General features: G+C 36.1%; 1 protein-coding gene across 4 annotated transcripts in view; it reads right to left on the reverse strand.

The window, feature by feature from the left end:
• Positions 1 to 1355: 1355 nt before the first annotated feature.
• Positions 1356 to 26520, reverse strand: part of LOC139753305 (NAD kinase-like) — a 266986-nt gene continuing 241821 nt past the window's right edge. For all 4 annotated transcript variants that reach the window (XM_071669605.1, XM_071669606.1, XM_071669607.1 and 1 more), the window contains 2 exons: positions 18303 to 18537; positions 1356 to 14805 (listed from right to left, as the gene is read on the reverse strand). In XM_071669605.1, coding sequence (XP_071525706.1) covers positions 18303 to 18537 — 235 coding nt within the window. In that variant the 3' untranslated portion in view covers positions 1356 to 14805. The remainder of the gene's footprint in view (positions 14806 to 18302; positions 18538 to 26520) is intronic.

A 26520-nucleotide genomic window follows, 5' to 3' on the forward strand; every position in this document is an offset into this window, starting at 1 on the left:
ATGTATATTTGCGTGTGTGGACGTGTATGTATATACACGTGTATGGGGTGGGTTGGGCCATTTCTTTCGTCTGTTTCTTTGCGCTACCTCACAAATGCGGGAGACAGCGACAAAAAAACAAACAAACAAAAAAAAAAAACACATATACTTGTATCATACTGAAATTTGCAGTCACATACATACAGGAAAATTCCCACTCTCCACTGTCATAAGCTGTTGCCACTCGAAGTATTTCTAGTTGTCCATAACCTGTGACAAATAAAATTAAGTATTGAACACATAATGATCCATTACTGTTTAACCCTGTTACATAATGACCAATCAGCAAGGAATCCCTGTCTGAATACAGATGATTTTTTCAGTTGCATAATCTCTATCCATCAATTTATATCTCTGAAGCCCATTCCGTTTGGGAACTCCCTCAAGTGGATGGCCGTGGCAAAAGAGTCTCCAGAACTGTTAAACTCCAGTTCTCCTTCTTAGCCTTTGTGCCTCATCCTGAACAGGCCACTGGCAGAGGGCAACTCTAGTGCAGTGTTTTCAGAGGCTCCTACCTAATGTTCCCACCAACTTCATGAACCTAATGTGTCTACCTATGTTCTAACCTACTACTTCTACCTTGTTTCTACCTAACGCTCCTAATATTCCTACTTACCGCTTATATACAGTGCTTCTCCCGTTTTGCCAAAAGGCATGGCTAGCACATAGTACTCTCTGCAGGAAAATCTAGACTTATAAAAAATGAGCTGCATGAAATAAGAGTTGTCAAGTGTAATGTGTGACAAGGAGACCTTGTGGAGACTCTGGTATGCCAGCAGTCCACATGTAGGTAAGGCAGAAAGCAGTGACAGCTACCTGGGTCTAGGGAGTGCAATGTGACAACCACTGAAGTGCTGGTGCACTACTCTCATTACCCAAGTAGTATACCAGTGATATATCTACCTGGTCAGCAGCTGCTTACCAACTACTACCTACCTATCACTAGTGATAAGCATTATTTTCATTTTAGAAACCTATTAATGATAAACTAACAGTTATTCTCTAAAAAATCTAAAATACATAACTTTTAAAAATGTATATCAGCTGCAGTAATTCACTTTTCTTTGGTTAAAATCTTTGCAAAACTCTCTTGGCATAACCATAGCATATGCTGCCTTAGTAAATGCAATTATTTGTGGAACTGATGTTAAGCATCTATCATATCACACACTCTATATCATACAGCAACTGAAGACCTCAGTTTATTTGTAATAGTTACATTTTATATTAAATCATCTCATTCACTTCCTCTCAGACACAAAATTTTGACAATAAATATCCAAGTGGAGATCAAAAAAGGAAATGAAAATCAGAAAAGTGTTTTTCATTTTAATAAATAATAGAAGTACCTCTAGCCCAACAACATACCATACTCTACATAGAATCATTCTACATTTGTCTTATATACAAATTTTGTAAAAACATGATAATCTTTTTAATAACAAACAAACAAACACTGAGCTGATACTAAAAAACCTTGTAAACTGATAAAATGCATTGGAATGTTCAAGTCTAGTTTTTTACTGGGTTTTGATTGCTTATCACATTTTCCAGCATTTTGAAAGACTATCTGCTTTAATTTATAGAGGTTGTGATCTTCAGTGCCACTGAATCTAAAATTCCCGAGAAAATAAGACATTTTATTTTAAGGCTGAATATTATCACTTTATATCTAAAGGCGGCAGGTTTGGATGGTATTGCAGTGGAATTTATCAAAAAAGGGGGTGACTGTGTTGTTGACTGGTTGGTAAGGATATTCAATGTATGTATGGTTCATGGTGAAGTGCCTGAGGACTGGCAGAATGCATGCATAGTGCCATTGTACAAAGGCAAAGGGGATAAAGGTGAATGTTCAAATTACAGAGGTATAAGTTTGTTGAATATTCCTGGGAAATTATACTGGAGGGTATTGATTGAGAGGGTAAAGGCATGTACAGAGCATCAGATTGGGGAAGAACAGTGTGGCTTCAGAAGTGGTAAAGGATGTGTGGATAAGGTGTTTGCTTTGAAGAATGTATGTGAGAAATACTTAGAAAAACAGATGGATTTGTATGTAGCATTTATGGATCTGAAGAAGGCATATGATAAAGAGTTGACGGAGATGCTTTGTGGAAGATATTAAGAGTATATGGTGTGGGTGGTAAGTTGCCAGAAGCAGTGAAAAGTTTTAATCAAGGATGTAAGGCATGTGTACGAGTAGGAAGAGAGGAAAGTGAATATCGGTTTGCGGCAGGGGTGCATGATGTCTCCATGGTTGTTTAATTTGTTTATGGATGGGGTTGTTAGGGAGGTGAATGCAAGAGTTTTGGAGAGAGGGGCAAGTATGCAGTCTGTCGTGGATGAGAGGGCTTAAGAAGTGAGTTAGTTATTGTTCACTGATGATACAACACTGGTGGCTGATTCGGGTCAGAAACTGCAGAAGTTGGTGACTGAGTTTGGTAAAGTGAGTGAAAGAAGAAAGCTGAGAGTAAATGTGAATAAGAGCAAGGTAATTACGTTCAGTAGGGTTGAGGGACAAGTTAATTGGAAGGCAAGTTTGAATGGAGAAAAACTGGAGGAAGGGAAGTGTTTTAGATATCTGGGAGTGGATTTAGGAAGTGAGTCACAGGGTGGGGGAGGGGGCGAAGATTCTGGGAGCATTGAAGAAAGTGTGGAAGGCAAGAATGTTATCTCTGAGAGCAAAAATGGGTATGTTTGAAGGAATAACGGTTCCAATAATGTTATATGGGTGCGAGGCATGGGCTATAGATAGGGTTGTGCAGAGGAGGGTGGATGTGTTGGAAAGAAATGATTGAGGACAATATGTGGGGTGAGCTGGTTTCTGATCGAGTAAGTAATGAAATGGTAAGAGAGATGTGTGGTAATAAAGAGTGTGGTTGAGAGAGCAGAAGAGGGTGTATTGAAATGCGAGTAAGTAATGAAATGGTAAGAGATGTGTGGTAATAAAGAGTGTGGTTGAGAGAGCAGAAGAGGGTGTATTGAAATGGTCTGGTCACATGGAGAGAATGAGTGAGGAAAGATTGACAAAGAGGATATATGTGTCAGAGGTGGAGGGAATGAGAAGTGGGAGACCAAATTGGAGGTGGAAGGATGAAGAAAAAAAGATTTAAAGCGATCAGGGCCTGAACATACAGGAAGGTGAAAGGCATGCAAGGAATAGAGTGAATTGGAACGACGTGGTATACTGGGGTTGACGTGCTTTCAATGGATTGAACCAGGGCATGTGAAGCATCTGGGGTAAACCATGGAAAGTTTTGTGGGGCCTGGATGTAGAAAGGGAGCTGTGGTTTCAGTGCATTCCACATGACAGCAAGAAACTGAGTGTGAACGAATATGGCCTTTGTTGTCTTTTCCTAGTGCTTCCTCTCGTGTGCAGGGGGGTGCTGTTTTTCACGTGTGGTGGGAAGGCGACGGGAAAGGATGAAGGTAGCAAGTATGAATATGTACGTGTATATATGTTTATGCCTGTGTATGTATGTGTTGAAATGTATAGGTATGTATATGTGCGTGTGTAGGCGTTTATGTATATACATGTGTATGAGGGTGGGTTGGGCCATTCATTCATCTGTTTCCTTGCGCTACCTCGCTAACATGGGAGACAGTGACCAAGTATAATAAATAATAAATCTAAAGCATAAACTGTATTTATCTTTAGATTATGCAAGCTGAGAGGGAATGTGTCTTTGAGTGTAACTGTGCATGTGCCTGTGTGTGTGTGTGTGTTACAGGTAGAATTTTACATTCGTGTTACCCCATTTCTTAACCTGGTGTATATGTACCATGTCTTTACTCCCATGTATGTATGCATGCACACACATACCCTAGCCTATGCCAGGTATCCATTACACTGATCAGCCCCTAGGGCAGGATGGACTGTGGATTGGCTGCTGTGACCATAATTTGAAGCTATGTGAATTTGATCCTAGGTGGCCTGTGTATGTGTGATGAATTTGATACCGGGTGTGCTGTTCAGTAATGCTAATGGATCCATCAAAGAAGTGTTTGTGTGTGTGTGCATTTACATATTCTTCTTCCCACATAATACAGTGTGCAAAAGTGCAGATGTCATTTATTATCCAATAATAAAGCATGAACATTATTATTACACATTACCAGGGTTGTATATATGAATAATCTTCATACAATGTTGTGAAATGAGAACACCAATACACATATACCACCTGAGAAAAGAAGTATTAAAATGTTTTGTGTTCACTTCCTTAATTACAATAACTGGTTTCAGAAACCTTATTATCAGTGTAAAAATTTCACGGGGAATTTACATGTCATTATTGGAAAAAAGATCAAAGCATTGAAGTATATTCTCTGAAAAATAAATGTTGGGACAGTTACTTCATTCTGTAGTGGCAGTGTACAAACTGTAGATATATGCTGTTACAACCTGTCAGAAATAGTAATAGAGACATCCTGCAAATGGAAAATGAAACTACCAAAATAGTGGCTATCCCCTCCTTAAATAATTGGCCATTTCCTGTATAGTTCACCAGCTAGGTTAAACTAATGGTATAGCACAGCACACCCTACTGATGGTAGTTCACCTTGCTATAAGTAACAAATAAACTGGCTTTACAGAATACTTCCCATGTATTCTCTGTGTGTCATAGAAGGCAACTAAAAGGGATGGGAATGGTGTGTTGGAAATCCTCCCCTTGTATTTACTTTTCCAAAAGAAGGAACAGAGAAGGGGGCCAAGTGAGGATTTTCCCTCCAAGGCTCAGTCCTTTGTTCTTGATGCTACCTCGCTAATGTGGAAAAAGGCAGATATGTATGGGAAATTTTTTTCCATACATATTTGCCATCTCCTGCATTAGTGAGGTAGCATCAGTTACAGAGGACTAAGCCTTTGAAAGAAAATCCTCATTTAGCCACCTTCTCTGTTACTTCTTTTGGAAAAACAAAAAACTGGAGGGGAGGATTTCCAGCCTCCCACCAGAATAGGAACCCCTAGCCATACTTGTTCAGACCTGCAACTTCCAACCTACATTTGAATTTGAAGGCATGCCTCACTGGCATGCAGAAGTGCCTTCTGTCAGAAGCAACAGTAATTAGCATTGGGAATTATCCTGATTATGGTTACCCATATAGCACATTATCTAACCATGTGGGTACATGCAATTTTTCAGCCATCATTTACACAGAAAGGCATGCTTTACCAGTATGTAAAGTTGTCATGAACAACTGTGATCAGCACTGGAAAAAATACCTCATTTAGTCATAAAATGATGGGGGAATATATTGCCCTGGTGTAAGCCACATGTCAATTAGTGATAGTTTATGGCAAAAAAGTTTTTGCAGATCTTGAACTGTTACCAGAGGGAAAATTTCTTTGAGTACAAGAGATCCAGTGATGGAGGCAGAGATTAGATGCAGATGTATAAGTGAGCAATAAAGTTCATACAATATGCCAAATTCAATATCCCTACATCAAAATCAATGCATAACTTACCAGATTTTCCCTTTTCCTTTACCATTTCTTGACATTTCCTATCAATTGATAATACTAAAGTATCTTTTTGAATTTTTTGATAAACCAATGTCCTGGGGACCAACTTAAATTTCCTTTAGGGGTTAAGAAGCAATACCACAGTCATACATAACTTTTCTATAATGCGGTGCATTCGCTAAACCACTAAGCAATCACAAACTGCACCTACAGAAATTTTAGATTCAGTATCTTGAAAGTTATCCAGATACTCCAAAAATGTAACTTATTATCTTTAAGCCGGAGTTAGTCTGTAAGAAACTTTAATGATTCAAAAAGAATAAGATTTTTTAGAAATCCCTGGACTTCAATAAAAACACTAAAGAATGATGTACAAGAAGAAAATTTTGAAGGTTCTAATTAAAATCTGCCCTTCTACTACTAGGATGATGATCTTCAGGGAATAATTCATGTGAGCCATTCCATCTTTTCTCACAATGAACACTATGGACAGGAATTTTTAAACATCCGTTTCAATAATTTCCATTACATGGTAATAGGTTTGTCTTGATGCAGGTAACTTACCATATTACCTATTATTCCTATATCCTAAAAGGGATACAATTTAGACCTGAGAGTTCTGGAAAGATGTGAATTTACCTTCTTTTTCTGGAACCTCATGTTTTTGAAAGAAAAGTCTTTGAGAACATAAATTCCCAAACTGGCTGGTGTCCTCATTCCACTGATTAAATAATGTAAGAAAATTTCTCTTTTCGCTATATGAGCTAACAGATGGATGAAAAGGGAAGAAGCCCATGAAATGGAGTATCAGCTCTAAATGCTTGACATAACCTGTCACATAAAACCAACCACCTAAGGGCTTTTCATTCCACTAAGACATCTCTCTTCCCAAGATCCACCTAATTTTGTGAAGACTGAAAAACCTGTTTACCACATTTAAAATTTTCACAAAGCTTTGATTGTGTGGCTTTGACTTAGCACCATCATGAGAATGCTTTCTACCCTTTTCTAGAAAAACCGACTCAATGAAATGAAAAACCTTAGTGAGAAGCTATAAGAACCCAGGACTGGATTCTAGTTTACAATTAAAAAAAATTCAAACTCATGTCTTGACAGTCTGAATCACCAAATATATTGCCTGAAGTGACATAGCAACCCTGAGCTGGCTGCAAATTTGCTCATGTAAGCTCACCAATCAATATTACATGACAACTGGATTCTTAAAATGAAAAATTGATCTTTTCAAGGATTCCCTCCTATTGTGCTTTGAGTAGCAGTTTGAAAAAGTCAAAGCTAATATAACATGAGGCAGGAATATTAGGTAGGTAGTAGTAGTTAGTAGAAACATTACATAGGCACCTCTGAAAACACTGCACAAGAGTTGCCCTCTGCCAGTGGCCTGTTAAGAGTGAGGCACTAAAGGCTAAGAAGAACTGGAGTTTAACAGTCATGGAGACTCTTTTGCTGTGGCAACCCCATTGAGGGAGTTCCCAAAGGGAATAGGTATGAGATATAGACAGATAGATATGTAGAACTAATGTAAAATTTTCTAGAAAAGTAATTCATTTTGAAAAGTAATATTTGATAATCAAAATATAAGGTTCTATAAAATAACTAGATACACACACAAAAAGAAGCACTTTTTAAGTCTTTTACCCAATAGAATCATCTCTGATAACTTGCCTAAGAGGCATAATCTGTAATCTCAATAGGAGCTACAAGGGACTCACTAATGATTCAGTAAGACATGTAGGTAATTTAGTGGTAACAATCACTGTTAATGATTTCTGCATAATATAGCATGACACAACTTATAAAATTAGCATGTGCAACATGATATTTCTTCCCAGCCTTTCTTTCCTTAGTGTACTTCAATCGAGAAAAAGGATCATTTAGCGACCAAGTAGAAAACTAGAATAATAAAATTTTAAACATAGACAAGAGTACTAGTTGTGCTTGAAATGGCCACATTTTTTGAAGCATGCACTCACCTGAATTTGGGTCAAACGTAAGAGTAAAATGGTTAGTAGAACAACTGCATTAGTGAAGGACTGTAAACCCTCATTTCTTTACAGTTTCCATATCCTCGTAACATATGATGTGAATAACCTCTTAAACATGGCTTTAATAATTAAATCAACAAACATATGACTAGGATATTTACATGGAAAGCACTATTTCAAATTCAGCACTACAGTTCAACTACAATACTTAAATAAGTGATTGCTATTCTAAATGTAATAACTAACAGTTGTAACTATAACAGACAGCCAATTCATAATAAAAAGATACATGAATAATTAATTTAAGGGTAGAAAATAATAAAGTTAATAAGTCTTTGGAAAAACTCCTTTACTGAAAACCTATCAGTCTAAATGATCTTGGAATGATAATACCTGATAAACAAATACTCTTTAACTAGCCACCCCTTGGCAGGAGTTCCCAGAGGGAAAAGCCATGAAGAGAGATAGACATATAGATATATAGATGGATAGATGTATAAACAAACAGACATACATACATAGCAAATACCGTGTATCCCACTATATTGTCTGAATATTAATGTTTCCTTTTTCTATCTTTGCTTCCTGATTGGCAGCCTGCAAAGAATGGTTATCTCATTCATGCTTCACTTGGGTTCCTTGATTACTGTGCAGCATCTTACATAAGAAAACTTCCATCACTAAAAGACAACAGGATGTTAAAATGAAAAGTCTGGTTACTATGAAGTTGGCCCATTGAACGTTCACAATCAACAGCAGCCAGATATTTGTTAGTTTGGTTGCCTTTACTTCCTTTATTTTACAGAAACAAGAAAGCCATAATAAATATGTTTAACAGCTTCAATAGCAAGTTTTTGAATTGAAGATATCTAAATTTCAAACAAGGAGTCTAACTGAAAAGCTGACTTGCATGCTACTTTTGGCAAGGTAAACTACCATCTTAGGAGATACAGTTAACTGCTTGTCAACCAAGACATTATGTTTCCTGATTTATCAAATTATTTTGAGGATTTTCATCTTTTAAAATATGTGTACTCTTGTTGGCTAACCATTTAAGGAGGAGGATAATCAGTGTGTCTGGTAGCCTGATTTTCTGAGATGCCTTCTAAATGGTTATAAAAAACATATCCCTACAATTCATACTGAAAAATAAAAAGGAATAAGTTGACAACCTCTGTATTTCTACTGGTTTCAGTTTTAAGTACATTTGGCATTATAAACTAGCTAATCAAATTACAGCAATATATTTTTAAACTACATAAAATTGAAATACTCCTTCCAAAAACAGGCTCTAACACATCTTTTTTTATCAAATGAAAATACAACTACCTGGAAACTTCTGTCTAAAAATTCAAGGTTTTATATAAAAATAGGGTTACCTTTGTGGCTTTTATAAAGAGGTCTTGAACAAGGAGACCCTTCCTAAATATCACTAATTTTGGAAGTCAGAAGAACTGTGTGCACCAGTGGAAGGTAACTGTTATTAAGTCTTGTTACTCTCTCATTTCAGTCACTCATCTATAAAGCATGTAATCACTAGATCTAAAAGTAGTTTACAATCTGAAAACTTACCATCAATGTACGGTACATAATTTCATTGTAAAAGATCAACTGTGGTCCCTAATGGAATCTGGTGTTTCTGCAAAGCTGAAATGTAGAGAGTATCTATAGAAAAAATGTACTCAGGAACAAAATAACATACATTTTATGTATTTCTGATAGAGCACTGCAATCTAGGCTCCTTAGTAAAAGGTCCACTGGTAGTCAAGACTTTACTTGATCCAGTTCTGTCACATACACAAACTCATAACTAATCCAGTTTTGTGATTAACATTCTAAATATATATTACAAACAACTCTATGGTTCATTATAATCTCATCATTTTCCAAGAAATTTGAAAAAATATGCAAACTACTTTATGCGGCAGGGGTGCATGATGTCTCCTTGGTTGTTGAATTTGTTTATGGATGGGGTTGTTAGGAAGGCGAATGCAAGAGTTTTGGAGAGAGGGCTTGCGAAGTCAGTCAGTTGTTTTTCACTGATGATACAGCACTGGTGGCTGATTCGGGTGAGAAACTGCAGAAGTTGGTGACTGAGTTTGGTAAAGTGTGTGGAAGAAAGCTGAGAGTAAATGTGAATAAGATGAAGGTAATCAGGTTCAGTAGGGTTGAGGGACAAGTTAATTGGGAGGTAAGTTTGAATGGAGAAAAACTGGAGGAAATAAAGTGTTTTAGATATCTGGGAGTGGATTTAGCAGCAGATGGAACCATGGAAGCAGAAGTGAGTGTCAGGGTGGGGAAGGGGGCGAAGGCTCTGGGAGCGCTAAAGAATGTGAATGTGTAGAAAGCAAGAACATTATCTTGGAGAGCAAAAATGGTATGTTTGAAGGAACAGTGGTTCCAACAATGTTATATGATTGCGAGGCATGGGCTATGGATAGGGTTGTGCGGAGGGTAGATGTGTTGGAAATGAAATGTTTGAGGATAAAATGTGGTGTGAGGTGGTTTGATCAAGCAAGTAATGAAAGGGTAAAAGAGATGTGTGGTAATAAAAAGTGTGGTTGAGAGAGCAGAAGAGGGTATATTGAAATGGTTTGTTCACATGGAGAATGAGTGAGGAAAGATTGACAAAGAGGATATATATGTCAGGGGTGGAGGGAATGAGAAGTGGGAGGTGGAAGGATGGACTTAAAAAGATTCTGAGTGATCAGGGCCTGAACATACAGGAGGGTGAAAGGTGTGCAAGGAACAGAGTGAATTGAAACAATGTGGTATTCCAGGGTAGACGTGCTGTCAATGGATTGAACCAGGGTATGATTTTGAGCGATTGGGGCCTGAATATACAAGAGGGTGAAAGGCGGGCAAGGAATAGTGAATTGGAACGATGTTATATAATGGTGTTGATGTGCTGTCAGTGGATTGAACCAAGGCATGTGAAGCATGTTTTGTGAGGCCTAGATATGGAAAGGGAGCTGTGGTTTCAGTGCATTACACATGACAGCTAGAGACTGAGTGTGAACGAAAGTGGCCTTTGTTGTTTTTTCCTAGCGCTACCTTGTACATGTGGGGTGTGTGTGTGTGTGTGTGTGTGTGTGTGTGTGTGTGTGTACTGTTGCTGCTGTTTTTCTTGTGTGGTGGGGTGGCGATGGGAATGGATAAGGGCAGTAAGTATGAATATGTACATATGTATATGTATGTATACATTGAAATGTATAGGTATGTATATGTGCATGTGCGGGTGTTTATGTATATACATGTGTATTTGGGGGGGTTGGGCCATTCGTCTGTTTCCTTGCGCTACCTCGCTAATGCAGGAGATGGCGACTAAGTATAATAAATAAAAATAAATATGAAAATGATAAAATGTGCTTGGGAAAGTAATAAAGCAAGATAAAAATATGAAGTAAACTGATCAACCCGTATTTTTGAGATAACAACAAGGCATCTTTAGTCTTTAGATTTCTGAAAAGAGGCTGAGGTAACATACTTGCGGATCTGTATGCTGATAACTGGTTTGAGATTATATACTTGCATGCTTCTAGGTTTCCATTTGCAATGATAATCCTGTGCATAATAAATGATTCATTAAAAACTAAATAACTCTTCCATCAGTGTTGATAACTGTTCCATATGATATTGCTCTCTTGCTTGCTTCTTACAGATTCTTGAAAATACCAAGAGCAGATAATCTTGTGAAACAGCAATGGGGCCATTTGTCATCTTTCCTTCCCATGTGCTAAGATCACAAAAATGTTTTGGAACAGATGACAACCTATATAAGCAAATCAGCTGATCTAACCTACAGTCTCTGCTCCTTCGTATTAAATCCACTGACTGCTGATGTGCCTCCAGTAGTTGACTGCGAGTGTGTCATAAATGGTATGGGGCATTCAAAAATTCCAAGTGCAGTAAACAGCACTGTAGTAAGTCAGTAAGCAACTACAGTATTAAAATATGAGACAATATTTCTTCATCCTTTGTTAAAATTTTTTTAACTTAGGAGCTCAGTAACCATGAAAATGCTGTCAGGGGCAGTAAATCATTTTTGCATTCCCCATACAAAGAAAATATATAATGTTAATAGATTCACTTATGTATTTACCTTACCTTACCTTCCTGCCTCAGGAAGGGGATATATGTATTCAGAATAATGAAACATATACCGCCGCGAATTATAACATGACTGCTTAGTAAGATGTGAATACAGTACACCGTTAGAGGATGCATTGTATGCCCGGCAGTGTTGAAGTCTGAACATTTATTCATTTAATAATTTTTCCATGCATGTAAATAACATGTTACTAATGATATATGTATAATTTTCATTTTTGAAAAATAAGCTTTTTTGATTGATGACAAAGCAATTATTAAAATTTAAAAAAAAAATATTGAAAAAATTGCTGCAGAGTGCACACTTAATACTATGAGTAACTGCAGTCAAAGGGTTAAGCTGAAGCTGTGTGGAATATTGTGAAACCTGACATGCCTTATTCATATTAACAGGTTTGTATTGATACAATAATAAATTCTTAAAAAAGTTAAGAAAATTACTAGTCTACCTACACTTTTGGCTTTCAGTAACATATTCAAGGTCCATTCATATAACATTTAACTCTCCAGCCATGCATCTACCGATTAAAAATCTTATTTGGCATTACTGTACACCAATAACATATTACCCTCAATAATTGGCATTAGGCATGTTCACGTCAGCATAATGAATATTTTAAAAAGTCAAGTGAAAAAAAATACCAAAAATTAACTGTCTTGATGCCTTATTGATCAAAGTAACTCTGGCAAATCTTGTAATAAGAGAGTGACCTAACAACACAGATGACTTAAAAATATTTCTAACAAGAAATGTGCAACATAAAAAACTATATGAATGTACTGTCAACAACTATGGACTTTATAAAAAAATGATGAGATTACATTTTAACACTGCATGTTCACATGACATAATGAATTGTTACAGGATATATTCCATTTTAGAAACAGGATGTGATAATCACAAACATGCATTGCTATGTTTGTGTAGTAAACTGTTTCGGTAATACAAACTGTGTTAGAAATGTGAAAAAATTTTATCACTCACAAACCTTTCTTGCCTATACAATTTTATATATAACTGTACAAGCTGGGAAGTCCTTTCACAATACAATACAAATGTGTAATAAATTCCTCCATCTATTATCATCACTAATGACTTTCATTCATTTCTAAAACAACTTTCAAGAAGGGTATCACATGCAAACTTTACAGACTCTTTGGGTATGGTTTTTATAATGAATGGAATAAATGGATATCCAAAGATGGTTTCAGAAGAAAAACAGCACAGTAAATTATATCTGGGTAACTGAAGTAGCAGCTTACATATACATAAACACTTTAAATTTTCAGTGATAATGTTCATTGTAACAATGGTTTCTCTAAATCAATACCACATGGATAAAATTCAGTGATCTTTTTAATTTAGAAATATCAGTAATTTCAATAATGCATGAAGTGCACTTTTGACTGTACTGAATCCTACATTCATTCAAATCACAAGAATGTCAGTGCCACTGAGGACTATGGGTCAGCCAAACTAAAATCAAGTGTAAATTCAACACACAGCTCATATCAAAATATTCCATGCTCTTGCTCCAAGGTAAGACAAAAGTAAGGAAGTATGTGAAGTACAGAAATAAATATAATGCACTACACTCAATATCATCTCACTTCACTGATCATATAAAAAATAAATAATACTACATGGAAAAAGGTAAATCCACACAGTTATTACCGTGTTTATCTACCAGCACCACTTCTATAGTCAATCATTAAAAAATCATTGTTTGTGCTTGAACAATACAAGTTAAGAAATTTTATCTTAACCTCATTGTAAATCCTTCTTATATCTGGACATGTCATATGTGAACGGGATACATGGGTCTAGTATAAAAGAGAATACCCATCAGTGATGATAACACAATTATAATGATGAGGTATTGTCAACGTTGTGAAGCTACAACAATGTCTTTACCAACTGTATCAAAAGTATATCTATGACTTATCAAAGATTTAAGTAACTGAACAAATTTTTATTCCAAATTTTAATCCTGTAATTAGTGGATTTTTGTAATGTATAATTCAATATTCATATTTTTGTCATGACACTCTGGTTATATTACACACCTTCAAACTGTAAATTATCTGTATTAAAGCAAATGAAACTAGCTTTGAAATTTTAGATTAAAAAACTGTTTATAAAAGATTACACAATAAAGCAACAATTTCGTTCCTCCTTAAACATTAAAAATCATCAAACAAAGCTGGAATTGACATCTATATGGAGCAATTTATGAAAAAAGAAAAAGTCAATGCAGTGGTGGGTATCTCTCTCACAATGTAAATACACAAAATTAGACTTTCATTTCACATGAATTAACATATGACTATCCACAACTTTTACGCTGTTCATTAACAAAATTACACTTTCATTTCAAATAAGTTAAAACATAACTATCCAAAATTTTTATGCTGTTAATTACAGTAGCTAACCAAGAAAATTCACTACAAATCTCTCCTCAAGTCACATCCTACTTTTGACAACTACACATGCGCTTAAAAAAAAAAGAGTGTCGGAACAAATAGATCTCATATTTACACTGAAAAACAGAAAGTATAATGATTTTTAACATCGACTGATTTTGCAATGTCCAAAGTCACTCACATCAAACTTCTCATTATTTTGGATGATCAACAATGGTGAAGTTCATGTATTAATGCAAAGGAGACGAACAGGTTTTGATAAACTTTGCAGTTCTATTCTATCAATATTAATCTGATCTATCACAGTTCAAGTGCATAGGAAAAATTTATAAACCCTACCTACTTACAAAAAATTTTGACAAAATAAAGTAAACCAACAGAAATACTCATACTGCTATCAGTAAAACCTGCAGACTAGGAGGAGAACGGTCATGGAAAAGAGGACAATTTCATATAAATATACAGCTCTAATACCATTTGTAATTTATCCTGTAACGACAGCTGTCTGTCTGGAATGACATATAATAACTAAAAATAACTTCCTATTCAATATCTTAACCAAGAAATGCTTGTTGGTAAGGATATTACTCTAAACACTTCTTGTGCTAAGGGTAGGCAGTGACTGCTGTTGGTTCAGATGAACTGGGTCTATCATGACTAACAACATTTTGGCAATATCATTTGGCCATGTGCACCACACTCCTATAACAAGGAATTGATTTTGAAGAAAAAGAATCTTGCCTATTACGTCTTCCCCACTTTAATCTGTAATTCAAACAAAAAGAAATATTGACTAATGTTATACAAAAAAAGTTATTTGAAAAACAATATATCATTTAATACAACAGTGAAAACAGACAGATGAATAAGAATGTGAGATTAACTGAAAGGAGGAAGTGGAGTGTTTTCGATACCACGGAGTGGATACGGCACTGAAGGGAACCATGGGAGATGAAGTAAGCCATATGGTAGGCGCAGGGGAAAAGGTTTTTGGTGCACCAAGGCATGTGTAAAACGAGAGGTCACTGTATGTAAAGGTAAAAATAGATAAGTATGATGGTAAAAGGGTGCTGTCAGTGCTAAATGGATGAAAGGCACTGACTATGGAAAAAAATACAAAGAATAGGATGAATGTGTTGGATATGAAATGTTAAGAGGAAAAATGATGTGTAAGCAGGGTTGACCAAATATATATATATATATATATATATATATATATGGTTGTTTAATTTGTTTATGGATGGGGTTGTTAGGGAGGTGAATGCAAGAGTTTTGGAAAGAGGGGCAAGTATGAAGTCTGTTGGGGATGAGAGAGCTTGGGAAGTGAGTCAGTTGTTGTTCGCTGATGATACAGCGCTGGTGGCTGATTCATGCGAGAAACTGCAGAAGCTGGTGACTGAGTTTGGTAAAGTGTGTGGAAGAAGAAAGTTAAGAGTAAATGTGAATAAGAGCAAGGTTATTAGGTACAGTACGGTTGAGGGTCAAGTCAATTGGGAGGTGAGTTTGAATGGAGAAAAACTGGAGGAAGTGAAGTGTTTTAGATATCTGGGAGTGGATCTGGCAGCAGATGGAACCATGGAAGCGGAAGTGGATCATAGGGTGGGGGAGGGAGCAAAAATTCTGGGAGCCTTGAAGAATGTGTGGAAGTCGAGAACATTATCTCGGAAAGCAAAAATGGGTATGTTTGGAGGAATAGTGGTTCCAACAATGTTGTATGGTTGCGAGGCGTGGGCTATGGATAGAGCTGTGCGCAGGAGGATGGATGTGCTGGAAATGAGATGTTTGAGGACAATGTGTGGTGTGAGGTGGTTTGATCGAGTAAGTAACGTAAGGGTAAGAGAGATGTGTGGAAATAAAAAGAGCGTGGTTGAGAGAGCAGAAGAGGGTGTTTTGAAATGGTTTGGGCACATGGAGAGAATGAGTGAGGAAAGATTGACCAAGAAGATATATGTGTCGGAGGTGGAGGGAACGAGGAGAAGAGGGAGACCAAATTGGAGGTGGAAAGATGGAGTGAAAAAGATTTTGTGTGATCGGGGCCTGAACATGCAGGAGGGTGAAAGGAGGGCAAGGAATAGAGTGAATTGGAGCGATGTGGTATACCGGGGTTGACGTGCTGTCAGTGGATTGAATGAAGGCATGTGAAGCGTCTGGGGTAAACCATGGAAAGCTGTGTAGGTATGTATATTTGCGTGTGTGGACGTATGTATATACATGTGTATGGGGGTGGGTTGGGCCATTTCTTTCATCTGTTTCCTTGCGCTACCTCGCAAACGCGGGAGACAGCGGCAAAAAAAAAAAAAAAAAAAAAAAAAAAAAAAAAAAAAATATATATATATATATATATATATATATACTAACATAGAGAGAGAGAGAGAGAGAGAGAGAGAGAGAGGAGGGAGGGAGAGAGAGAGAGATGAGAGAGAGAGAGGAGAAGAGAGAGAGAGAGAGAGAGAGAGAGAGAGAGAGAGAGAGAGAGAGAGAGAGAGAGAGACTGCTGAAATTAACAATAAAAACTTTATAACTAATGGCAAATAAAATGGTACATTTATCACAGCATCAAAATTTTCAGAGAAATAGCATTTGCAATTGGAATTATGTTTCATGTGGGAATGGAAGGTATTTAAGGTAGTAGTGCTTGAAAGTACAGTTGAAATGTACATGGGGTGTGGTTATGCAGACTGATTGGAAATGAGTACAGTACTGATAAAACAATACAATCTATAATACAGTTGGTATCCTGCATCATTCTTTCTTATTAGTAATCAGATAAGGTTCAAAGATTTTTGTTTTTCATTTTTAGATGGACAGACTTTACAATTCTATAGGCAAAATTCCATTACAGTAAGACCTAGCTTTCTGACAAAGGAACAGTTTCCCTAATCTATTAGATACAGTGAAATGCACTAAATAAGTTAGTCATGTTGAGTAAAGGTAAGCCGGGAGATAATGACTTCATCATTCTAAAGGGGCTGTAACTGGCTGTCCTTCATTAAACACCTGTTTTGGACAGAAAGTACTTTTCATGTAGTTGCCTTTCTAGCTTAGGATCCAGTGTTTTTGATAGGACAAGACTGGTGAGCAAGTTCCCTTGAAGTTCTATTAAACTAAGAAATGGGGAGTGATAAAATCTAGTGTGGATCCTATAATGAATGACACTAACCATGCACTGATAACCATGCACTGAGATTAAAGAAATGTGGCTAAAGAAAACTTAACCTATATTATAATCAGTAGGGGAGCAACAACAAAACTTAAGCTCATATGAATTCACCCCAAAAAGCAAAAGTTTATAAAGAATTTCTCAGACTGAATAAGAAAAATGTGGTTGGAAGCCCAAGAAAAGCTTTCTGGTATTGACAAGGTACTAATGGTAGGTTGTGTGCTGGCAACATCTGCAGATGGAATCTGGCAGCAAGACTGACTTTTACTTATTCACTGTGTGGACACCTCACTAATCATGTATTTTGGTCAATCGTTGTGGAGGTCTCTATAATAACCTGTGCATAACATTCACATTCTGTATCATACAGCACTGAACATCTAAAAATGTGAACAAGTCATAACAATAATAAAGCTTAAGGTAAATAAAGCCATGAAACTTACATAGGATGCATATTCTCAAAGTTCGAAAGTACTATGCGGTACCTGCTTTAGGCCAAAAAACAATGCAAGGTATTTAATAACATCTGAATACCGTAATATTGTGATTAAATGAAGTATTTGGGGTGATTCTGGCTCTTTTACTTACTTAACAGAGTCGAGTTGAAAGTGGTCCACCTTATAAACTGTCTCAAGCTAACTTCCCAACTTGACCCCTTTGCCCTATGCTGCAGTGTTGGTTCACTTTCCCTCTTCTATAGGTATTGATTTGGTTTTTGCTCACGAGGCCTGACTGTTTGTGGGCCCACTCCAATGGCTAGACCACGCAATAATCAGCACGCTGCTGCGGCACACGCTTATTGTGTGTGGCTATCAGTAACTCAAGAGTGGGCCATTTTCATACCTGCTTCTTTTCCTACACATCAAAGCTTTGGAACTCTCTACCCTCTCCTGTCTTTTCTAATAACTATAACCTGGCAAATTTCAAAAGACAGGTTTTTCACATTCTCAAAAAATCTTAAATAATTTCCCATGTCTTTTCTTTTTCCATTTCATAATTCTCTCTACATTTCAATTAGGGCCCAACCTTGATGTGAACTTTTGTCAGTGGCTGGAGCTAAAAAAAAAAAAAAAAAAAAAAAAAAAAAAAAAAAAAACCTTACCTAATTATCACAGCTCTCATTTCTTTCACTGAGTGAATCTAGTGTGTCTGAGCTTGAAGAATGAGTAAGATCAGGAGTGAGATCAGCTGGGCTTGAGTCCTCTGGATCATCGAAATGCTTCTGGCGTTTGCGATCGTTCCAGCGAAGGCACTCATCAAGGGAAGCAAACCAGTCAGCAATCTGATCTTCAGCACAAATTGAAGGAACAGGATATATGGAGGTAGTTACACGAAGGCTGTCACAGGGAGAGAGATAACGATACATTGTTTTACAATACATCACAGTAGCACTGTCACCTCCCAAATAAACATTACTGTTAACCATTCTAATGAACTGTTGTATCTTTAAATGCAATCCTTCAATGTACAGTGATTCTTTTAAAAATTTCCATTTACGTTTGAGCAAAACTGTTCTTATAAACTTCTTTATTCTTTACAGAAAAAATATTAACCCTGAAAACATAGCTATCTGTAAAGTATCTCTTATCATATGTCTAGGGCTAATACAAAGATTAAAAACAGTACTGAACTATAAGCAAAGTAAAAAAAGCTGGAATGTACTAAATGAACAGGAATAAATGAACAAAAACAGAGAATTGTGAAAAAGTGACTTCACTGAAATCAGAATGGAAAAACAAAAACTAAATAAGATGACTTTATGCACTGACATTTAGGAACAATTGAAAGTAAAGTCTGTCATAGAAAATACTCACTGTTATAAGCAGGGGAGAGTGAAAATACAGCTAAATTATGCTATCACTCTGGGTGATTGTTGTTTCAGTAGTGACACAACATGAGAAGGTACAATTCAAATTATTAGTAGTGTTTCACTATGTGGATGCTAAAGGGAACTAAAACTTGATGATGAGGTCAAAAATGGGAAAATCATCTACATAATTGCAGCACTACTGACAGAATGCGAAAGGAAGAGCAAAAAAGATAATAATGGTGCAAGATTTTCATGGCAACAGAATTTTTCTCATATGAGATTCTTTACTTTGTCAGACTTAACAGAAATGTGGTATTAAAGGAGGGAGAGGTGAAAGAATAAAAAGGTTTGAGGAGAAAAATAAAGGAACAGTTAATAAAGAACAGTATTTTTAAGTGATATACACAAGTCGACAGAATGAATAAGGGAACAGTTGCGTAAATAGGATGATGAAAGATAATAAACGTATGAAGACGTTTGTGTGCGTCTGTGTGTGTTACGGAAGCAGATGACTGTGCAAAATACATGTGGCTCACATATAAGGTGTATGAACAAATTTTGCATGATCTAACAAGATTTAAATCTGAATAAAAGAGTATCAGATATGGTTAAGATTTTGCACTTCTAATTTAAATCTAGCATGTACATTAAGCCATTCCCAAATTCATATTCAAGTAAGACAAATCTTTGTACACCATTAGTTTGCCTAGTACACCAGTAAAACAGCTGCCTCCTACTTGTATATTAAAACAGCTATTAAAAGAATTAACTGAATGAGACCACACCCAAAGATTCACTGACAATGTGAAAAATGAAGTAAGATGAGTGAAAAAGAGGACAAAGAACAGAAACAGAAGAGAGTCATAAGAGTAACATAAAAAACATCAAAATTAAAGTCATCCTGCACACACAAATATGTGGCAATTATAAAAAAGTGATCAATAAGAGAAGGAAGGCTACATAGCAAAGTATATTTCTTCAAACACCTTACACCTCTCCCAAAGCAGTTTTTCCAACTTACTAAGACCAGCCATTCTGCTTATGCACACTGGTACAAAGGACAAAAATAAAATTACATCCAATGGGCATGCTTCATGCTTTTTCATAATTAAGTCACTCTTCTAGCTCAATACAATGATTTTCATTTATACAATAATTCTCTACTCACTATGATCACAGTGAAATGGAACACTGTCAGTGGATAACCCTTATATCAAACACATGCTCTTCTCAGGCATCAGAGCTTCATGTATATCAAGCCAAATAAGAAAATGTAAAAAAGATTAAAGGGGTTTTTGGGTCTCCTCATATATTCATTATCACATCTGAATTAAGATTAAGAAATTTTCCACAAACTTAAAACAGAGAAGAAAGTGTGCTTCTCTCAAATAATAGTCATAACACTATGGAACTGTTCTGGGAGTCTGTCATTAAGCAGTTTTGTCAGTAAAGGATAAGAAGTATCAAACCCACAACCACACAACAACTGTTTGGTTCATCATTCAAAATTTACATATCTTTGATAATGGAAGAAAGGGACAGTGTACTTACCACTGAGTTTCTACCATGAAGCAGGCTGGCTAGTGCATGGCACTCACCTAACAAGCCATTTATTTCAACAATTTTATTCTCTAATGCCAAGCTCACTGCAAAATTGTGAATCTTGGTTTGACTTAAAACTGTTTTAAGTCAAATGTTTAATCTTTTACAGGTTTCAATAAGCTTTCCTTATAAATCTACATATTGCTGGAGAAACGAGAAATTTTTCTGTTTAATTACTGTTCCTTCTGTACTGCTAGGTTTCTAGTTAATACATTTTCTGTAATTCTTTCAATCTCTTTTCATCATTGTATTGGTATATTTCTCTTCTTTCAATCATTTATAACAGTTCATGTGTACCACTTGCTCAGTTTTGCTTGTACAGTGTTTCCAATTCTCTCCCTTTTAATTTCTGTTTGACTGGATGATGACCATAAAACTTAACACTACTCTATTTGGTTTCTTCCATATACATCAAATTTTTTGTTACCTTTCCATGTCTTGTGGTGAAAGATTTCATTGTTAAATTGCTAACTGACTCAATCATAAGAATTTTTTCACAGAGAATTTTGAATTCCAAATTTTTGTTTAGGATAACTCAATCGTTTTTAAGATTATCTTTTAAATCTATCTTTTAATCCCTTTCACTGTTGGGTCCTTGAAAGGTGTCATTATTATAATATAATGTTGATTGCCCTAAGACTATTTAACATCACTCTTCACTGAATCAAACCACATACTCTTCTGCTTATTCATAAATTACATCTAAATCGTTTCCATTTCCTTTTTTGTCCACCTTATCATTTTACTAACCCTCATGCCAACTGTAAAGCATCTTGCAATACATTTTTTTACCTACCTGTCTAAGTCTGATATCATTATCAAGAACAGTGTCCACACTAGCATTATTTCTTGCAGCATATCTAATGAAAAATATCTCCCTTTGCCACTAAAGCTCTATGAATTTTCTGTCTGAAATTTCTTGGTCCACCTTCCAAGTCTGTCATAAAATTTTGTCTTGTCAAACTTATCATCTATCCACAAAGTTTCACTTTCATGTTTTGCTTTGCTACTCTATCACAATTTAGTAATTTACCTCATCACCTGACTCAGCAAAGTCAAGCAAATGAGTATCAATTGTCATATCTTGCAAAAATACTTTAAGTTACTGAAGTGAGCTAATACTCAAGTTTGTGGGCTTTTGCAAGCCTTCATTTACTTAATTACTGAATACCAAATGTTTCAATACACATTTCATCATTGCTCTTTCAAAAATTCCTATTACACATGATCAGCCTCACCACTCTATCTATACTGACATATAATCCCCTTTACATTTGTGATGATATAAAACCCCTTTTATGTATTTCCATTATACTGTTCTCACCCAGGTTTTGTCTCAGAAGTATCCTCACTGGCTTGCTAGTATCTTCTTCGTATCTTTAAAGCAAACAGCAGGTACTGTATCTGGTCCTTGTTTCACTGTCAGGATACTATTTCATGTGATGTGAAGTTACTCCCTTATTTGTCACAGCATTCTCTTGCATATTGTTAAAATTTCTGATAGCTTTTACTTTCAAAGCTGTCATCAATCAACATTTTGTGTATATTCTTATGATCATCTTCATACATTCTTCCAGCTTTAGAAGGCCATCTCATCCTTTTTGCTTGAATATGGAAGTAATATTTTTCAGTCCTTTACTATGTTATTCATTATTTTCTTTTCATTTACTTTGTTTTCTTATATGAAGCTCCATTATTTCTTTGACAGTATTTTTCTATTTTTCTTGAGGCTCATCTGTTCTATCTATCTATCTATCAATCTACATCTCGGATGCCTGTTCCCTCCAGCCTCAAGGGGGATGGCCACAGCAGTACAACCTCCATAACTAGTGATATCTAAGTGCTGCTTCTTGGCCTTAGTGCCTCACCCTTAATAGCCCACTGGCAGATGGCAACTTTAACACTGTGTCTGCAAAGGCTCCTACATAATGTTCCTATTGCCCACTTCTAACTCATGCTCCTGCCTAATTTTCCTACCTACTACTACTACTACTACTCTACTTAATGCTCCAGCCTAAATGTTCATATCTACTACTTTTATTTATTGCTTCACCCATTTTGCCAAAAGGCAAAGCTAGCACATAGTGCTCCTTGCAGGAAAAGCTAGAGTTATGAAGAATGATCTGTGTGAGTTAAGTGTTGTCAAGTGTTGTGAGTGACAAGGAGACATTGTATGTTTGTGGACAGAATGCCAGTAGCCCACTTGTGGGTGAGGCAGAAAGAAAGGACAGCAACATGGGTCAGAGGAGTACAAACTGACAATCACTGAAATGCTAGCTCACTACACAGTTGTAAGCCTCCTGATACTTTGGCAGGTAGTACTGGCAATATACCTCCCTAGTCACTGGCTGCCTGCCAACTACTATCTACCTTTTCTCTCCTTGCTCATGGCTGATCTTTCTTCTTTTTCCATTCTCTTCAATTCATCTATTTTTCTTTTTTGTATCTTCTTTTTTCCACGATACTTTTTCTGATGGGCAATGAATTTCAAACTATTTAATTTAACCTCTAATAAAAACAGAAGTAGTGTTCATATTTATATCTTTGTCTCTTAAAACATAATTTCAACCTTTATTCATAATCAATTCATTAATCACACTTCTCTGTCGTCATCCAAATTCATGATGTCATTCTTCGTTATACCAGTAAAATGTCGTGATTCAACACTGTATTCCTTTTCTATTTCTTCTACTATAAAGATTGCCATATCATTTGTCATTTGTAAAATTAAGGTCTCTTGTTGACATGTGGATTACCTGTACTTAGATATACACCTTGCACAATTTCATTACGTGACATTTCTCTTTCATCAGCTGTTCTGATATTTATTGCTTTAAGCATCAATCTAAAACTATATTCTCCTAATCCTTCCCATTCTATAAAATGAAAATTAGTCTCCAGACCATATATCATTACTTCAACTTTTCCAAGCTGTTAATTGCACTTTTATTTTTGTTAGCATTTCTTCAAAATATTCTCATTCAATTTTGGGCACCATTTATGTTGCAATGTTTATTGCATTTAGAGCTGAGGTATCCAAGGCAATAAAGTTGATATCCTTCATGGCAAATCTAGATCAATCATTTCCCTTCTACTTTTGTGAGTACATACAATGTACTGCCATGCCACCTTCTCAGTTAGATCACAAAGTATCATATTCTTCTAAGTCTGCTTCTTTATGTAATCTCTCATTAAGCAATGTTTGTGACATATCAATATGAATAATAATATTATCTTTAGCATACCTTATCATAGCATCTTTGAATTCTAAATTATTTAGTATGACAGAAAAAGATTCTTACTTCTAAGTTATATCAATAAAAAATTTTCTCCTATCAAGGGATGCAAGATTTGAATGATGACCAAAAATCTACCAGCATGCACAAACTCAACACCAATGTTGTGGATATAATCATTAGCCTTAATTTACTCCCAACTATCATTTCAGCATAACATCTGTACACACAACAGGACTTTGATATATAACTAAAGTAATTACTGTAATTCATCATTCAATGAAATCATTAGATACATGCAATAACAAGCATGAATCTAAAAAATAGAACAAGAATGATGAAAAAAATGAGAGATAAAACAAAAAATCTTACTCCATATTCAATGATTTCATTCTTCACTTATAAAGAAAGGCTAAGGAAAATCCACTTTCTAAATGCTAGATTGACTGAATATGCAAATCCCTTTACCTTGAGCTGGAATACTAAACTTCAATACCAAACAATATAAAAGCTCAAACAGGATGTAAGAATTGTAGAAAGCCACATCCAACCTGTAATGTATCTGCAAGCCATCCATAAATACAATTCTGAATCCTGCAGTAGACAAGAGTAATTTTTACTACATGAGAAAAGCTTTCTTATTCTGTAGAATCTACGGTAGATCCAAGATCCCTTGAACCAAAACAAGGTACCTTCTACATGATTTACATCTACTTACTTGTATACATAAGTACTTAAAAGAAAAAAAGCTACTTAGGACGAAGATAAGAAAATAAAAAAGGAAAACACCACAACCCTTGTTCCTCTCCCAAAATTACAATGATACCAGTTAAGAAAGGATTGGTTTAAGATCAAATCCTGCAAAAGCTGCAATAAAACCTTAAGAATCAACATGTATAACAATTGTAGAGCCTAATGTGGATACTTTTAAAAATTCCAATAAGATCAAATACTGGTAAGAAAATACAGGGTACTGTATGTTCTGGTAAAGAAAAGAGCATTTTCTATTATCGAAAAGAACATAAACTGTTGCCTTTTAGACCCATTTTTCCTTGGCATTCAGGACACCTCTAATCTCCTGGAATCTATTCTGTGTACTGTAACTGAATTCCCAGAACTTCCTGTTTTCTCTGGATGTTCCATAGACCTATCCTAAGACCATGAAGCCTAACTGCAATCAATTTTGAAGGTTATGATACTTGTAAACACTAAACAAAAGTGAAAAATGAAAATTTCTGGCTCATGATCCAGTAGAAAAAAGAAAGCGAGAGAGACTAATATATAAATATATATATCTTTCTTTTCTTTCATACTATTCGCCATTTCCCGCGTCAGCGAGGTAGCGTTAAGAACAGAAGACTGGGCCTCTGAGGAAACATCCTCACCTGGCCCCCTTCTCTGTTCCTTCTTTTGGAAAATTAAAAAAAAAAACGAGAGGGGAGGATTTTCAGCCCCCCGCTCCCTTCCCTTTTAGTCGCCTTCTACGACACGCAGGGAATACGTGGGAAGTATTCTTTCTCCCCTATCCCCTATCATGTCAACCCCAGTACACCACACTGTTCCAATTCACTCTTAATCTTTGCAAACCTCTCACCCTCCTGTATGTTCAGGCCCCGATTGCTCAAAATCTTTTTCACGCCATCCTTTTACCTCCAATTTGGTCTCCCACTTCTCCTTGTTCCCCCCACCTCTGACATATATATGCTCTTTTTCAATATTTCCTCACTCATTCTCTCCATATGTCCAAACCATTTCAACATACCCTCTTCTGCTCTCCCAACCACACTTTTTATTTCCACACATCTCTCTTACTCTTTCATTAACTACTCAATCAAACTACCTCACACCACATATTGTCCTCAAACATTCCACTTCCAACACATCCACCCTCCTCTGTACATCCCCATCTATAGCCCATGCTTCGCAACCATATAAAATTGTTGGAACTACTACTTCAAACATAACCATTTTTGCTCTATGAGATAATTTTCTCTCCTTCCACACATTCTTCTTCACTCCAAGAGCCTTCGCCCGCTCACCAACCCTGTGACTCACTTCCGCTTCCACAGTTCAATTCGCTGCCAAGTCCAACATATATATTATTAATCTATCATACTTTGTCGCTGTCTCCCGCGTTAGCAAGGAAGTGCAAGGAAACAGACGGAAGAATGGCCCAACCCATCCACATACACATGTATATACATAAATGCCCACACACACACACACATATACATACCTATACATTTCAATGTATAAATACATATACATACACAGACATATACATATATACACATGTACATATTCATACTTGCTGCCTTCATCCATTCCTGTTGTCACCCTGCCACACATGATATAGCATCACCATTTCCTACATCATCGAGGTAGCTCCAGGAAACAGACAAAGAAAGAATGGCCCATCCACTCATATACATATGTATATACATAAATGCCCATACAAGCACATATACATATAAACATATACACATGTACATATTCATACTTGCTTGCCTTCATCCATTCCTGGCGCTACCCCATCCCACAGGAAACAGCATCGCTGTCCATAGGGAAATGAAACACAATAAGTTCCCAAGCACACTTTCGTGTAATAATCACATTTTCAGGGGAGATACGAGAAGGAAATATAGCAGTCAGTAGATATACAATGAAAAGAT

The sequence above is a fragment of the Panulirus ornatus genome, chromosome 14, assembly GCF_036320965.1.
Source record: "Panulirus ornatus isolate Po-2019 chromosome 14, ASM3632096v1, whole genome shotgun sequence".
In the NCBI taxonomy this organism is placed as follows: domain Eukaryota; kingdom Metazoa; phylum Arthropoda; class Malacostraca; order Decapoda; family Palinuridae; genus Panulirus; species Panulirus ornatus.